Source organism: Hesperophylax consimilis, chromosome 26 (genome assembly GCF_061612785.1).
Source record: "Hesperophylax consimilis isolate HC1 chromosome 26, BYU_Hcon_1.0, whole genome shotgun sequence".
In the NCBI taxonomy this organism is placed as follows: domain Eukaryota; kingdom Metazoa; phylum Arthropoda; class Insecta; order Trichoptera; family Limnephilidae; genus Hesperophylax; species Hesperophylax consimilis.
The window spans coordinates 13982563-13999690 of NC_142861.1; the positions used below are offsets into that span (position 1 = coordinate 13982563).

The 17128-nt window shown below is 36.7% G+C and overlaps 1 protein-coding gene across 1 annotated transcript; it reads right to left on the reverse strand.

Moving 5' to 3' along the window:
• Positions 1–4: 4 nt before the first annotated feature.
• Positions 5–16338, reverse strand: nan (transient receptor potential cation channel subfamily V member nanchung). Its single transcript, XM_089647703.1, has 14 exons — positions 16248–16338; positions 15244–15422; positions 13933–14061; positions 13261–13399; positions 12588–12777; positions 11758–11911; positions 9564–9818; positions 7665–7971; positions 7030–7118; positions 5041–5300; positions 4838–4947; positions 3943–4124; positions 2762–3004; positions 5–225 (listed from the first exon to the last, which is right to left on the reverse strand). Exons 1-14 carry the CDS (start codon positions 16336–16338, stop codon positions 103–105), a joined length of 2451 nt encoding a protein of 816 aa, XP_089503829.1. The 3' UTR covers positions 5–102.
• Between the last annotated feature and the right edge of the window lie 790 nt (positions 16339–17128).

The following is a 17128-nucleotide window of genomic DNA, read 5'->3' on the forward strand; positions in this document are numbered from 1 at the left end:
ATAAAACTATTAAAAAATATATTTAGTTTTGTTTTCAAATATGTATCCATTTATTATGTCTTGAAATTCAACTAATTTTACACATTGTATTTTAAATACTCCTTAAAATAATGTTTTTTTGGGACTTGGATTAGGCTTATGAACGCCCAGCTTACGTTTAGCAACTTGTCTGTCGTGGGTTCTTTTCATTTCTAGAATCTCTTTCATTTCTTCCTTGTCTTCTTCCTGTAAGGAATAAATGTAGCTTTAGTCACTTCATTAAAAATTCTTTTCTAAACACAGCTTTTCTATAATTTTATAAATTAATACTTATAGAATCCAAAGTTTAATTGCTCTATTTTTCCGTTATGTCTGTTAAATAAATGAAAAAAATATATACAGGGTGTCCGGAAACTCGTAGTACAAGCGGGAAACTGGTGAATCTACATCACATTTGGAGTCGATTTTGTAGTATATTTTTTTTTTATTTGAGCTTTCGTTATCGAGTAAATCGAGTTTGAAGTTGATTTTTTTTTTTTTTTTTTTTAATCAAATTCTTATAAATTATTACTGAAGATCAAAGTACCCAACTAATTAAAACTATTTGAAAGTAAAACAAATGAAGAAACTCGGATTTGAAGCATTATTTTGAAATCACCCTTCATTTAACCCGGTGTAATCATAAAATATTTCTGCTCTGCAGGGTTAAAACATCTGTTATTCAACCCTAAACACCAGAAAAAACTTTAACCCTAAAATAGCCGAAAAATATTTTTTTTTGGTTTTTTTTTTTTTTTTTTTGAAAATGCTCATATCAAAAAACTTTATGTTTTTTTGGGTTCCCCATGTGGTGTAGATTCTCCAGTTTCCCGCTTGTACTACGAGTTTCCGGACACCGTGTATTATGGCAGTTTAAAAAAAAATAAATATTTTAGCTTGTTTTGCTTCTAAGGCATCTCCATTTACTATAATTAGTGTATTTTACATTCAAATATTTGGTTAGACAAAAAAAGAAGTTTGGTGCAAAATAATTCTTTTGGGCAGGTTACTATCAAATACTGTAGAATAGTTATAAAACCTCCAACTTCTGACATTTCCCATACTTTCTGATGGCAGTGTGCTATACTACCGTCGCCTAGGGGCACGAATTGTGAGGCTTCGTTTTCTTTAATACATTTTGATTTTAGACGATGCAAGTAGGTAAATACTGTCAATATTTAACTGGAGTTGGACATATAATATTCTAGGGTATTTGTTGCTATGTACATAAATTTTAAATATCTTAATTTTCATCAAAAACAGGGGATGGAGCAGTGAAACCCCAATATACTCCATCGCACCATTTCACTTTATTATTTGACACAAAATGGTTTAATGATAGAATGTTTCCAGTGATGAAATAAAAATTTATGCAAAAATGTTGCAATGCTTCGAAATATATATTTTTAGTTTTTGGAGCAAAGTAATACATTCGGGAGCAGAGAAACCTCGGATTATGGTATATATTATATTTTTAGTTTTTGGAGCAAAGTAATACATTCGGGAGCAGAGAAACCTCGGATTATGGTATATATTATATTTTTAGTTTTTGGAGCAAAGTAATACATTCGGGAGCAGAGAAACCTCGGATTATGGTATATATTATATTTTTAGTTTTTGGAGCAAAGTAATACATTCGGGAGCAGAGAAACCTCGGATTATGGTATATATTATATTTTTAGTGTGATACTTCACATGAGTTGCCAACTGCCCAGAGCTGTGGAATGATGTGAGGCTGAAAGAGGGGGGCAGAGGAAGGTCTGAAAGCCCCTGGTTATTCAGATCTGGTCACAAAGCACAGTTAATACTGCACAAGAATCCCAACTACCTGGAGGCCAGTAGGACTATGGCATCCTTAATTGGGGTATGTTTTGAGGCTTAAAGGGGTGGGGAGGGGAAGGAGATGCGTAGAGGAAGATTGATAAGTCCTGTCTATTCCAGATCTTGTCATTAAATTTCGGCAAAGTCTCTTTGAAAACAATTAATATATTTTTATGATATATTACACATAGTACTCACCACATCCCAACTATAAAATTATTGTCTGAAATTAAAGCCTACTTTTGTAATACGATTCCGTAAAGTTAAAGCTAGTGTTGGGCTATTTAGCGATGTTTTATTTGTAAAAAAATTACATATTTTATTACATTGCAAAAATGTTTTTTTTTTTTCATTTTTGCGCAAATCATTTTAATATCATCATAAAACAAACCAAATAACTTCCACATCTCTGGTGCGATAAGTGTAAGGGTGTATTACCCGTTTCCTTTTTATAAAATATTCTTCCACACATAAGACAAGAATTTGAAGATGGGGAAGACTTGTTTCTCATTTTTAAATACATATAAGTATAGTTAGGACCCTTCTAAAGAGATTGATATTAAATTAGAGGACAGCAATGCTTTTTCCGCCATTCAAGTAGGACCGGTGTAAAAGGTAGAACCACCCTTCCCGCTGGAAGTGTGTTGATTTGAACGTCAAGTGTGCAAAATTTCATTATGAAGTTTCAAAATTCTGCTTTAAGGGTTAGGAAAAGGGGGTGGAGGTGGTTTTTTTTTAATTCTCGTGTAGACGGTCATCTTCCTCTTGTTTTGTAGGTCAAGTGTGCAATATTTCATTAATCGTGGAATAAAGCTGTAGATTTGTATAAATAACAAAACCCCACCGTCCGCCACAGACACTCTTTTTTGTAATACATATATATATATATATAGATAGATTGTAGTGTTATATTAAATCCTACCGATTGATTAAGTCTCAGCACCAGCGCTCGCCTTCCATCGGACATAGGCTGCGAATAATACATGAGGTTCTTGAGGCGTTCTGTGGGTGCAACACCGCGCTCCACCACCAGCACGATCCTTGCCCATTGACGCTGCCACTCGTTACGCGTCTCCGCTATCTTCTGGTACGTATTTCCCATCATGGCGATCAGCATGTTCACCAGCAGAATGGCCACAATTACCATGTAGATTACAAACATAAGCTGAAATGGAATATTTTTTGTTTTTTTTTTTACACAGGAGGCCCTAAGGAAAATGATTTCCCTCGGGGCCTAAGTCTTTGGGGATGTAGTGTGGAGAGCTTTTTAAGGAAAATAAGGAGAGGAGGCAGAAATCTGTGCCCAGGAGTGACAGACATATGAATCCATCTCTCCCACTGCGCTGCAAGCTGATGGGTCGTGACAGTCCGGCTGGAGAGGAGAAAGTGTCCCTCAACAGGCCTCTTCTAATCCGGTCCGCCACGCAGTTGGTGATGAACACACTCACCCCATGAAACCGCGCACACTTTCTAAGATACCAAACATGGCGAACCACTTGAGGTGCCTGATCAAAAGGGAAGATCAGGATTTATGAGCCAGTATTCTACCTGCTCCATTAAATCCTGTGGGGAATTAATGGAGCAGGCATTCGTCAGCTACATGTTTGGAAGTCTGCACCACACCGCTTTTACATATCTCCTTTTAGAGTCTTTTCGGAACCAACTGTGCGTCATCTGGGTACAACGGCTGTGGGAGCATCTTAATATGACAATAGAGGATCAAAATTGTTGACAGAGGAACAGATGTTTCAGTAATAATACTAACCACCACATTGTTCGTTTCCTACTGTTAATTAAAAATACACTTAGCAGGATTTGAAGGCTGGTTGGTGATAAATATAATCTTCTTTGTCAAGAGAGTATGAGGTTCTTCAGTCATTGTTAAGTCAGTGTTGCGTCAAAATGCCCCCAACACTATTCTAGAATATGGTTGGTGCTTTGAATTGAATCACTCCATATTCACGTAATGCAGAGACGTAAGTTAAAATTTTAGTGCATCACATCTCATATACGCAGTATGCCACAATAACAATATGTTTTATAGTAGATTCTGCTGATTTCAATCCAATGTTTATTCTCTTATTAACTAAAATATTAACTTACTTTGGCTTCAATCTCATGGTCTGTCCTTTCGAAGGCCCCATAATAGTCCCCGAAAGAAGTCAGCGACATCAGGAACATGGCCATGATGCTCTCCATGGGACTGGGCATGGGATTACTGACAGAGTCGTCCACACCCTCGGGAGTGTTGGGGTTGTCAAAGGACAAGAATATTATGTAATAGGCTGAAAGAAATTGCTTATTTTTATTACTAAGTAGGGATGCTAGTGTTATATTTATTTGTATCAGATCTTAAGTATTTAGGTAGATCTTAACTTTTACAAACCAGCTATTATCAAGAATTTATTTTTAAACACGTTTTTTCTTATTTAATATCAATAGAAAGGTTTGTAAATTACCAGTAATAAAATTAAATCAGTTGTGAAATAGTTAAGAGTAAAATGCGTCAAAGAAGATTTTAATTAAAAAACCATTTATTTGATGACCGACACCGTCACACGGCGATGTGTTTTCGGTGGATATAAAAGCAACCCGTAAAAAACTATGTTTTTTTTACAATAATACTCGTACATCTATTTTCAAATGTCTTTTAAAAGTTTTTTATTTTTGATTTGATTAAGGATGGAACCTTTCTCCCGGGAACTGGACAACTATACCATCCTAGCCAAATCCCGATTGGATAAGATTTATTGCGTATATTAACTGCTGTCATAGAAATTTAGAGAAATGCGTATGTATATAAATGTTCTCATGTGTATGCGTGATTGCCACCAAAAGTTGATTGAATACATTGTCATGGACAAAGAGACTTTCTGCCGAGTTTTAGCTAGATTGGATGTCGGGAAGTGGGTTAATTTCCGCTTCCAGAATTTGCATTCATTCATTACATGATTTAGAGTTTTTGCTCCTTCAGACATCGCAGATTTTGTTGACTAACCTTGAGAAAATCCCATGACAAAGACCAAATAAATACAGACGAATCTAAGAAGATCTCCCATCACCATCCGATAGATCATCACAACGAAAGGGCCCACTGTTTTAAATCCCCTGAAACAGACAAATAGACAACAAATTGTTAATTTGTATCAAATATCATAAAATATATGTACCTAATTGTGTTGAAATTGAGATGATAATAACCTGCAATAGAACAAGAAATAAGGCGCCGTTGTCAGCATAATGACCACCGCCACGTGATCTTCAACCTCGTCCAGGCAGGCCAGCCGCAGAGCTGGCAGAATGAGCATCAGTAGGCAAGAGAACAGGAACATGACCCTGGATGGAGCCGTCATCAGGTTTTCCACAAACATCTTGTAGCCGAGGAAGCGGGCCTCGCGCAGGGCTGCTATGATATAAAGGATGGCACCCAACCAGAGAGCTATCTCTGCTGAGATTCTGATCTGAAAAATAAGTGTTATAGGCGCACCGATGATAGCTTTTTTTTTTTTCTCAAAAATGACACCATAGAACTGAGGAGGTCAATAAACGAGTATCGGTACACGCCCACCAACGTGAAGCGCTATACCAAATTCATTGAACTCAGGATCCCAATGACCACTAAAATGGAATTCACAGGTTTATCACATTCTACGTAATCAACCCTCGGAAGGGCTGAATCAATTTTCAGCAAAGTACGGAGCCGCTCGTACAGTGGTGATCCCGATGTGATGTGAACACGTAACCTTCAAGAAGAACACAAGAAATGCAATGTGGGCGTGTTTTAAAATTCAAAAGTCTGGGTAATCAGCCTTAAATTTTCAATAAAATACTTTGTTTCATCATAAATATGAAATTCAAATGGTATAGCGATATACAATGTCAGGCAAGTGTAAGAGTGAGTGCTAAATGGGCTAGAACCAAAAGGTATTAAGTCGGTTGTGTCATTGGTTTCCATTCAAATCTACATGAAAGGCATTTCTAGTGTGTATTATCCAGTGGCCGTCCCTCATAGGGGTACGATGGAGTCTATCCCCACCAGATAGATATTTCCGAAACCTCCTTAAAGAGAAAAATAGTTGAAACTTTGTCTTTATCAAAATTAATGAATTCTTTAAACATGAAAGCAATTAACATTTGCAGAAATATAATTATTTGGGATTTTTTCAAGCTCGAAATTAGAATAGTTCTTGGAAGTAGTTAGTAGAAGGAACTGACGTCCGCTCCATTACCTTCCTTGTAGTTTACTAAATCGTACATTCACAACCCACTAATTTAGCTTAGCTGAGCATTGGCCATGCGCAGTGCGTGCTGCGCAGTCAGGGACATCACTGTGTTTTTTCGCTTCGAATTCGTATTTAGTGTATTGGTTTCTTAAGAATTCCGCCCTACTGCGCATGCGATCTTGTATATGAATCTCATAGAGTTTGAGGACAGACTTTAAAATCTCCTTGCAGGAATTGGAAGGTTTGCTAGTTTCGGGTGGGAATCGCGCACACTCAAATTAAGATATATTATTTTGTATTTTAAATTGGTATACATCTAGACAGATTTTTTAATGATTTTGTGTTTAGATAGCAGCTGATTATTACTTGTACGTGAACATTTTTGTTTTAGAAATATTATATATTCTTTGGGTAGTGAGATTTCGGTACTCAAAAAAATTCGGTCCACAGCATCTAAAGAAGTGTTTGAGCCACCACTGGTATTATCTATTCAGTTAATGACACAAATATAATAAAGTGAGGTTACAACGAATCTCTCGCTGGCAAGATCTTAAAGACGTTGAAACTTTTTTTTATAGTAACCACACAGTATTTTCTTTAGGGTCCATATAATATTTTTGTACTTATTATGTAGTTTTTAAAGCTCTGGCGACTTTCAAACTAGGCTCATGCCCGTAACATATTATTGGAGATGCTGTGTGTGGGTCTTTCAAAGAGAAAGTGAGTGAGCCTGAGTTTTGAAGAGACCTGCATTGACCTAAGCCAGCAAACCATTCTGCAGTCCAGTCTTTAGCTCAAGTTGAAAAATAATCCGTCCTCATGTTGGATAAAGTTCAATCAAGACCGAGGCTATTTCTCAGCAACGTTTGGAAAGGACATTACAGTTAGAAGTGTATGCACCAATATGCACAATCCTAAGTAAGTACGTACATACATGAGAGAATATTACAATTCATTGCTGTCAAACCTTAGCTTCGGTGGAATTCAATTGCATCAAGCGGCATTCTTCTGTTAGATCATCCCACCATTCTTCCACTTCACTTTCCGTAGAATTATCTGTTTTAGCAGGCCCTGTAAAATATGATAAATTATATATCCATATATATATCATTCCTAGTATATTCAAAAGACTACAAAGTATATCATGAACTGTACATATTTGAAAATTTTATGCAGGTAAATAATTTCTAATTTGGGAAAAATAAACTTTTGCATTGAGGTAGGTACCTGACACATGGAATACAGAGTGTTTTACTTTTCTTTATTCTATGACCTATATTTCTTTTTACCTACTGGCACTTTCATTCAAAGTTTACAAGAGTTAATTTTGCAAATTGTTCCAATTCCGAAAATCAAACACGTTATTTTGTTCTCGACATGTTATGGAACGTACAAATAAAATTTGAATTGTTTAACTACCTTTAGGAGTGTAATCCTTCTCTTTACTACCGCTTCCACTCCTTATTTTCTGACATGGAGCCGTCTTATTAGATCCAACGTTCTTCCCGATCTCACTGCACAATGAAGTTACCGTCTTCCCTGTCAAGATTTGCATCAGAAGACTGCTCTCTGTCCTCACTACCGCAGGCTTGATCGTTGAACTGTTCAAATCATCTTCGTTAGATACATCAAAGAGTGAAGTATTTGTGGTATTCAAGAATATAGAACTATCTATTGGTGTGCTGGAGGTACTCGAGGTGTTTTGGGTGGAGTTGTTTGTTGTGTTTGTTGGTGGGGCTGTCTTATCAGGTGGTCCTGGTCGCAACGTGAAGCAGACAAGGGAAATCAGGAAGTAAAAAGCAAATAGGAAGAATTGCCTGTAAAATCTACGCTTTACAAAAGCGTTCCACTTGGTCTTCAGCAAATCCACGAGGACTCCATCCATTAGTTCCAAATGTTCGTCTTTATCCTAAAATCAGATATGTATAAGTTATTTCACAAGTAATATTAACTAAAGTCTGTGTGCTCCAAACAAACACTTCCAATTTCGAAAATGATTCAAAGCCAATCAAAGAGTCATTGAACTGGAGTTATAAACAGAGTGAAAACCTAAATTAATATTATTAATAAAGCTGTATGTTCAACTTAAAACTCTTGAATGGTGCCCTGTGGTGTCATAAAAAAATTGTAATAACATATAAAATGTAACTGTTGATATCCCAAAGATTAATAAAATGTAACTGTTGATTTCCCAAAAGATTTTCGGTATGGAATAGAAACCTTCTGTAAAAATATATTATTGAGCTCAGTAATACATGCTCTTAGTATGTACTCTGAGTATATAGCTCTCCCGGTGAGAGATGATCCTTCAGAATCAAAACCTGTCTTGAAAGTTCTTTTTAGAACTCCGACAGACAAAATATAAAAATAAATTCAAGTTTTCAATGTGCAAATACTTTACTGAAGAAATGCTTTATTTAAACTAAAACAAAGACTAGAGAAATATAATATATCTTACTACGAAACTCTTTAATGCTCTACCAAATCAAACAAAAAATAACAGAAATTAATATATGTACATATTTAAAACTAAAGTAAAAACGTGGCTGAGGGAACAGAGTGAAAATCAACTTGCAAACATTATGAAACAATTTAAAAACAACTAGAGACTAAATCAAAGATATTAGAAGAACGAGATATGCTATGTTGGCCGCCGGACCGTAGCCGGAGTACTACCTAATTAGGGTACTTTGAACGGTATCGGGACGTGTACGCACAGAAATCTGTTCTATGTATTAGTGCGGATACCTTAGCGCAAGCGAAGGTGTGCAGTAGTATTGGTGAACAAAACCGGCGACACTCGGCAAAACAATTCCACTCAGTACGAACTGCGCGTAGCACATCTCGTTCTTCTAATATCTTTGGACTAAATAAAAATATATAAAAACTACAGGCTGCCTCAGAACAGGTTGTGAAGGACTGAAAACTATGGCTTTATCTTTATATAATGCTTTATACTTACATCATGTATAAACTTTGTTACAGAATTAATAACTAGTGATGAGGTCTGTGAAAATTATTATATTATGCTTTGTGGGTACTTACATCATGTATAAACTTTGTTACAGAAACTAATAACTAGTGAGGAGGACTATGAAAACTATGACATTATTATTATATTATGCTTTGTGGGTACTTACATCATGTATAAACTTTGTTACAGAAACTAATAACTAGTGAGGAGGACTATGAAAACTATGACATTATTATTATATTATGCTTTGTGGGTACTTACATCATGTATAAACTTTGTTACAGAAACTAATAACTAGTGAGGAGGACTATGAAAACTATGACATTATTCATCATGTACAAACATTGTTACAAAAACTAATAAAAATATATTTTAAAATGGCTTGAACCGTATTTGATGAAATTATCTAAAAACCTATGTACCTACTTACCAACTTTCCTCTATTTAATCTCCCTTCTCTCTCCAGAACCTTCATCCTCAATTCCCCAATCAAAAAAACACTTAAATTCATCCTTTATTTCTCTTACCCCGAACACAACCAGATTAAGTGCGGAATCCTTGATGATATTCCCCGACTCAACATCGATGGTGTCTATCTGCGACAACGGGTAGGCGGCGCATGTGATGCTGCCAATCTGCCAGTAGATCTCCCTCTCGATGTTCATAATGTGGAAGAACATCTCTATACGCGCCAGCTTGGCGGCCAGCGTTAGAGGCGTCAGGTTCAACATGTTGCGCACGTCCAGGGCTGAGCCCAGTTCGTAGGCAGAGTCGAACATAGGCTGGAAGTATAATGCGTATTAATAAGTGAACTAAATAATATCAGGTAGTTGATAGCCCTGTGGATAATTCATGCGAATTTAAGCTAAGTGGAGAGTTTTCGTCTATAAGTCTTCAATTTAGTGTATATAAATGGATTATTATGAATTTTTCAAAATTATTAGTAGGTACAATGAAGAACTGCAGTCCATTTAATTTTTTTCTATTATGACATTCTAACTTAAATACCTGTGTATATATTTGTTATATCTGCCTTTACTGAAGCAGACTTCGGGTGTTGGGAACTCTTTAAAAAAGTAAAAAGGTTCTTTATATAATGTGTTTATTTACGTTACAATAATCTGTCTGGCTAGCTAGAACTGATCGTTACCCCAGGGTAGGTAAAACTCTGCTTCCCAGGAGCTTGCTCTCTAATAATATAATCTCACAAGCACCTGTTACACCCTAGCGACATCTGACAGACTCTGGCGTAAGCTTATGACTACCGCCATCCATCGATTAAGAACTCAACCTTATTACCATACACCACAATATTTTTTATAGTTAGCTTTAATTTGGTTTTAATAGTTAAAATAATTTTCAATGTTTTGATTTTTCAGGTCTCCCGAAAGCGCATTCAATTCTCAAAATCTCAAAAAGCCTATGGTTTTATTTTAACCGGCGATGTATTTTTGTGATTACCCGCATTAACATCTAAGAAGTAGGTAAAATGTTAGCATCTCATCAGTAATGTATCAAAGTGCGAACATGCATCCATGATCAACACCTGATAAATCACCTGAATTTACTCTCGTTCAGGCTTTTAAAAAATAATTTTATTTAGAATTTGCCACAAACGAAAATGAAATGTAGTATGTTCTCAATATTATTGTAAACATTATTTTTCAATATGGTTGGTCAAGAAATGCCCAGAATACCCGCATTTTCCCCACAAAAAGGTTATCCCCACATAAAACCCAATTCTTGAAAATCATTGAAGTACCCCGCAATTTGGGGAATTCTTCACGAATTGGCAACCCTGATGTGGATGTTGTAGACCATAGATATATTACTCATATAGACTGGTTGTGATGGATAAGAAAATTCAAGTAGAATCGCCTCCCGGAGTTTGTGCCCTTTACCCCTGGACACCCTGTATAATAAAACTTATATATTCAGAATCAGCGTTTGTTGAACTCAAAGATATTAGAAGAACGAGATGTGCTATGAGCAGTTCATACTGTGTGGAATTGTTTTGCCCAGTGTCGCCGGTTTTGTTCACCAATACTACTGCACACCTTCGCTTACGCTAAGGTATCCGCACTAATACATAGAACAGATTTCTGTGCGTACACGTCCCGATAGTATTCAAAGTACCCTAATTAGATAGTACTCCGGCGGCCAACATAGCATATCTCGTTCTTCTAATATCTTTGGTTGAACTATATGAAAATATATTTTTTAAGCCATAATATTTTCTTATTAGCAAATTGTCCTTTACTGAAATCTACATTGCAGAACCCCCTTTTTCAGTATGGCCGTTTTGTAAATTCATAATTATTGATACGGATCGATAAAATATACTAAGATACTTGAGAAAATATTTAGGTTGTCTTTCATTATCATTGGTGATTTAACCCTTTGTGAGTCTTGGCCGCTTTGGAGAAACTCCCCCACTCCTGCTGGTCTCCTGCTATCTTTTGTTCAGTTTCTCATGGCTAAAGATGGGGTGTTCATTTCGCACCGTCCAGTCACCTAAGTTTAGTCACCCAACACTCAATATCCTGTAGGCTTATTATAGTGTTGAAAAACAAATGTACACTTGTTGTAGAGAAGCGATGTGCTGAAAAGTCTTTTGAAAAGATGCTACAGCGTGAGGAACTAAATATAATATTAAGATCTTTTGGTAAACGCAAGGTGTCTGGACTAGAGTTTGAACAGGCAACTGATGCATGTATTTACCATCTTCTCATAGATAACTAGCATGTGTAGGACAGTGTTTCCATTGGTGTCTTGGTTATCTGGATTAGCTCCCCGCGCCAGCAGGAACCTGTAGCACTCCTCCTGGCCCAGACAGGCTGCAAAGCTCAAAGGGTACTCTCCCCAATAGACATAGCTGGAACATTATCGAATACCAATAAGCTGAACAGATAATAACGAGTACTTCATGTGTGATCTAAGGTACCTGAGGCAAATAAGGCCCAGCACGTAATAAGACCCATTTCCAATAATCAAATTTATCGACCAATTGTACCAGTTTCATTTAATGCGCACTCATGGAAGACACAGTCCAACGATACCGTTTTCTGAGTTTTGTTCTTTAAACTAATAGTTTTACTGTAAATATTTTATGATTGATATCAATTCTAATTTAATATAAAAATAATTCAAATCTAACCTAGCGTGCGGTGCCTAACAAGGCCCAGAAATTTTTTCTAGACCTTATTAACTGCTATGATTTTTTTATTGATTTATCATAATGGTTGATACTTCTTTTGTTACCGTTGTTGGCACGGTAATAAATAAATGGGAGACACAGGTAAGAAGTTTACTAAGGACGGGTTGTTTCACAGAATTTGAACAATTCATCAAATTTCAAAGTCAATATTCAAGTTCTGTGAAAGTCCTATTCATGCTCTGCATATCCATATCCAAATACCGTGAAACAACTGGCCCATGATGAAATAATAACAGAACTTCAATAGAAATTACACAAAAATTGAAATTGTGTGAAACAACCTATCCTAAGGTTTATTTATCATTTGATCTGTCAAGGATAATACTGAACCTACCCTTCATAGTTAGTGATGGGCTGCACGTTAACCCACTCATGGTCTTGCGAGTCCTGGCGGGAGGCTTTCTGGTCCTCGGGGCTCATGAAGCAGCCGAAGCACCTCTCGTGGTAGTCCGCCCCCACGTCCAGCAGAAACTTCACCATCGATGGATCCTCGTTGACAATCGCTATGTGCAGGACACTTTCTCCTACAGATATTACAATATATATGAGAAATCTACAGAAATCTTTAAGGCGGCTAATGAAAAACAATACATCATCTATCTCTGTGCATAAAAATAAAGACATTTAATATCTACGTTGTCTTTATTGTTGTACGCTGGTTTTTTTAAATTAAATTTTATATAATTACCGGACAGGATTTTTAATAGCCTGAAGCCAATGGAACTAAAGCATCTCCAGTTAGGGGTGTGTTGTGAGACTGAAGGAAGTGGGCAGGGGAGGGGATTTTAATGGGGAAGGTTGGGAAGTAAGTTATTCCGATCTGTAACTTAACATGGATAATGCCATTCCAAGCAATGTTTCAATTCTGAATGGTTTTTGCGAGGTCATCAATCAATTCAAACCTCGTCATCTGATGTTTAAATTATCTATGGTCTCGTTTATATGTATATTCTGTATTCTCACAGATCAAAGTGACATCAGTAAGTAATCATATTTCATATAGGTACCGTAAAACTCGTCATTCATGTAAACATCATTGATCAGCTTGGGATAGAACTTGAGCAGTCTCTTGGCCAAGTCGGCGTGAAGAGATGTGGCATTCAGCAAACACAAGTGCAGTATGGTCTCTCCCACTGCACCTCTTTCCTAAATAAGGAACGTTACTTTTATTTTATTATAAAATAACACTGAAGAGTGTACATCTAAAACTGTTTCAGGATTGAGGAGATCTAAAAAGATTGCCGGCTGACGTATTACGCATAATGTACAAGGGACGTGTCGATGGTTTGGACATGTAGAGAGCCGAAGGATGGAGAAAGGAGTAGCAGTGAAGTAAATACTTGAGTTGAAATTTGAATGAAGCACATAGTGTGTGCCAAAACAGAATTGTGTGATGTAATGGTTAGGCAGTTATTTAGTATTAATCTAATATAATAAAACATCAAACAATACAAACACTGCGCCTGATTTGCTGCAATATACATAGCACCTTACGAATTTTATTTGCGTGTACATATTTTCATTTGTGATTAGACTGATTAGGTATTTACCCATTTATTTTAAAGTTAAATTATTTCAATTATAATATATACATGATGTTATCGTAGATTGTGTACACATAATGTTACATAAAACTAAGAATAATTTAAATAAATCTTTCATTTAATAAAATGACTTACCTTGAGATCCCAGCAAATGTCTCTGTACGCTGAGGGATTTCGGGCGTATTCCTCGGGTGACACATCTGGCCAATCCTTCTCTATGTCAAAATCCTCCCCTGGGTTTTCCATCGCTCGTAGAACCGAAACCTGTGATGATCCAGAGAAATTAGAAATTCCCCTTAAAAACAAGGTGCTTCCCTTCCTTCGTCCTACTATCTGCTTTCCTTTCCCGCTCACCTTCTGCCTCTTTTCAATTCAATTCAATAATACCATAGTTCCAGATGTCCAGGCGCACATGAGGTTGGGAGCAGTGCTTCTATGGTTTATTTATGGGTCTTACTAATATTTGACGAAGCGTCTTCGCCTACCACTGCCGCGCGCGAAATACTTTGTTAGATACATAGGTACTTTATTAGTCAGTTAGTGCGTCGGTCTAGAAATACTTTGTTAGATACATACTTTATTAGTCAGTTAGTGCGTCGGTCTAGAAATACTTTGTTAGATACATACTTTATTAGTCAGTTAGTGCGTCGGTCTAGAAATACTTTGTTAGATACATACTTTATTAGTCAGTTAGTGCGTCGGTCTAGAAATACTTTGTTAGATACATACTTTATTAGTCAGTTAGTGCGTCGGTCTAGAAATACTTTGTTACATACATACTTTATTAGTCAGTTAGTGCGTCGGTCTAGAAATACTTTGTTACATACATACTTTATTAGTCAGTTAGTGCGTCCGTCAAGCAATAATTTGCTGGATACATACTTTATTGGTGAGTTAACGTGTCGGTCTAGAAATACTTTGTTGGATACATACTTTATTAGTGAGTTAGTCTGTCGGTCTAGAAATACTTTGCTAGATAAATATTTTATTAGTCAGTTAGTGTTTCGGTCTAGAAATACTTTGTTACTTTAGTAATCAGTTAGTGTGTGTCGGTCTAGAAATACTTTGTTAGATACATACTTTATAAGTCAGTTAGTGTGTCGGTATAGGAATATTTCGGAACCATGGCGTATTTTATTTTATTTTTATGTATTTTTTCATAATCTCTCATTCCTTTTTTTGCTTTCAGTAGTTGGAATTAACTACATAAAATCCATTTTTAAATGTAAACCACGACCTCTGTCTAATTATTACACTTCTCGTAGCTACTTAATTAGAACTGTTCATTATAATGTTATTTTTAATTTTTTTGTCTTCTTTTTTAAATGTTTTTTATTGTTCCTAATATTGTTAAATATGTATTCTCTTAATACAGCGCAAAAAAACAAATTCGGATTCATTATAAACTAATCACCTACTTTATTTTAATAATCATATTTATCAAACCTGTTTATGTCTTGGCCGTTCCTTATTCCTCAGCAGAACCAGCTGTGATATGGGTATGCATCGCCCTTTCCCCTTATTGTAGAGAAAGGGCTCGACCTTGGTTTTGATGGCGTGATCTATCTCCGCGTAATGCTTGCTCTGCACGGCCCTTTTCATCATGTCTACTAGCAGCCCTCCACCTACAAGTATTCAGAGTAAAATATAATTAGAAATTCATATCCCACGTTTAAATTAATTTGTTTTAATACAGGAACTAGATGAAAAGTTATTCCGATAACCATGTTGTGGAGTGTGGAGCCACTTATTAAACTGCCAGGATTCTTTCTCTCCCTCTTGGAAGACGCGAACCTCACTAAACTGTATTCAGCACAGTCACTATGTCGCTGTGCATAATATGATGCACAAATAATAATAACTCGACTGGCTGAACAATCTAAGCAGGAAAGTTGCACCAACTCTCCTCCACCATACGAAGAAGAAAGAATTCCGAAAAACGTCATTCAAAGAAGTGTGCCGATGTGTGTTTCCTCTCCAATAAGGTTTTCTGCGATTTCCCTTCTTCCACAGGCAAATGTGGAGGAATTTCCCTCCCGATCCCAACATAACACAAACAGGTAATATAACGCAATAATAACGCCTGCATAATTATACTCGGACGTAAAAGATTTCGCATTGACAGTGTTCATGGAATTAAGGTTGAATGGATTCGCTGTCCTGATGAGACAGGAGCGATGGTCACAGGAGCCAGGATGCGGCTAATGCGGTATTTAGTCTATGCCTCCGACACACGTAAGCGCCGAGTCCGACCTCACTTAGGACTACGCCCGACATAATTGTTTGTTTAATTTTCTTTGTGTAATGTTTTCCTTTGTTTTCTCTTTTTTAACTATTTTACTTGTACGTCATACCATAGCATTAATATGTGTAACTGTATATGGGACGTGTGGGATTGCACCAACCTTCCCACATGCTGGAAAAAACTTATTTATTATCTTTATATTTACCCTTCAAGTCCACGAATCTGTATAATTGCTGTGTGGAAGTTCCTGCCTGATTCTTCACACCACTGGTCACATCACTCTCCGTGTTTCCCATATTTATTTACTTATTCTCTTCTTTATTTAATTCATCGCCAACATCCAGTCGATTTCCGCGATCAACAGCTTGTAAACAGCAGGCTTCAAATAAACAATAATAACATGACTAGCTCCTAGCTCTAACGATGAAAAGGCGATATCAGAAGGCAGTATGGGTTTGGTATCCAAACTATTGATCAAACAAACTCAATTGTAGTTAACAACGATAAAAACGATGGTAGATTTGATAGACACCTTTTTATATCAGTAATTTGCAATCTTGCTTAGATTTGCTGCCTTTGACCAGAGATTTCAATATACCTACCTATATTTCCTTTCATATAAATATACTATTGATTCTGTTCGATCATCTATAAATATTAAACTAACTTATATTGTCCGGAATTAGGACTGCAGGATAACATCTAACTACAGTTTGGGTGGCAGGTTTGGATACCGTCTCTCCGGGAACCATTTATTGGATAACCAACACCTCTGCCAGTGGCCTACCCAAGTGGTTCGCTACGTTGAGTGATTTAGCAGGGGTGCCCGGGTTCATCGGGTGAGGTGTATTTAGGATACGCCTTGCAGCCGCATGCGTGGCATGCCATATCGGGAGATGCTAGTTTGGGGAGACCCTTTGACCTCTCCAACTGGTCTCTCGACCCATCACCTTGCACCGCAGCGGGAGGGATATATTTATAAGTCACTCCTGTACGCACTGATCCCTAGATTCCTACCCTTCACATCTTTTTCCTTCGCAGAACTTCCTCTCCTTAAAAATACCCTCCACAACAAACAACAAGCCC

Bases quoted from the DNA above. Each gene is read 5' to 3' on its own strand.
- nan (XM_089647703.1), bottom strand. From the start codon at position 16,338: ATGGGAAACACGGAGAGTGATGTGACCAGTGGTGTGAAGAATCAGGCA. The intron at 15,423-16,247 runs GTAAATATAAAG...GAATACTTGTAG, and splicing joins CAGATTCGTGGACTTGAAGG to GTGGAGGGCTGCTAGTAGAC. The intron at 226-2,761 runs GTAGGATTTAAT...TATTCCTTACAG, and splicing joins TGCTGAGACTTAATCAATCG to GAAGAAGACAAGGAAGAAAT.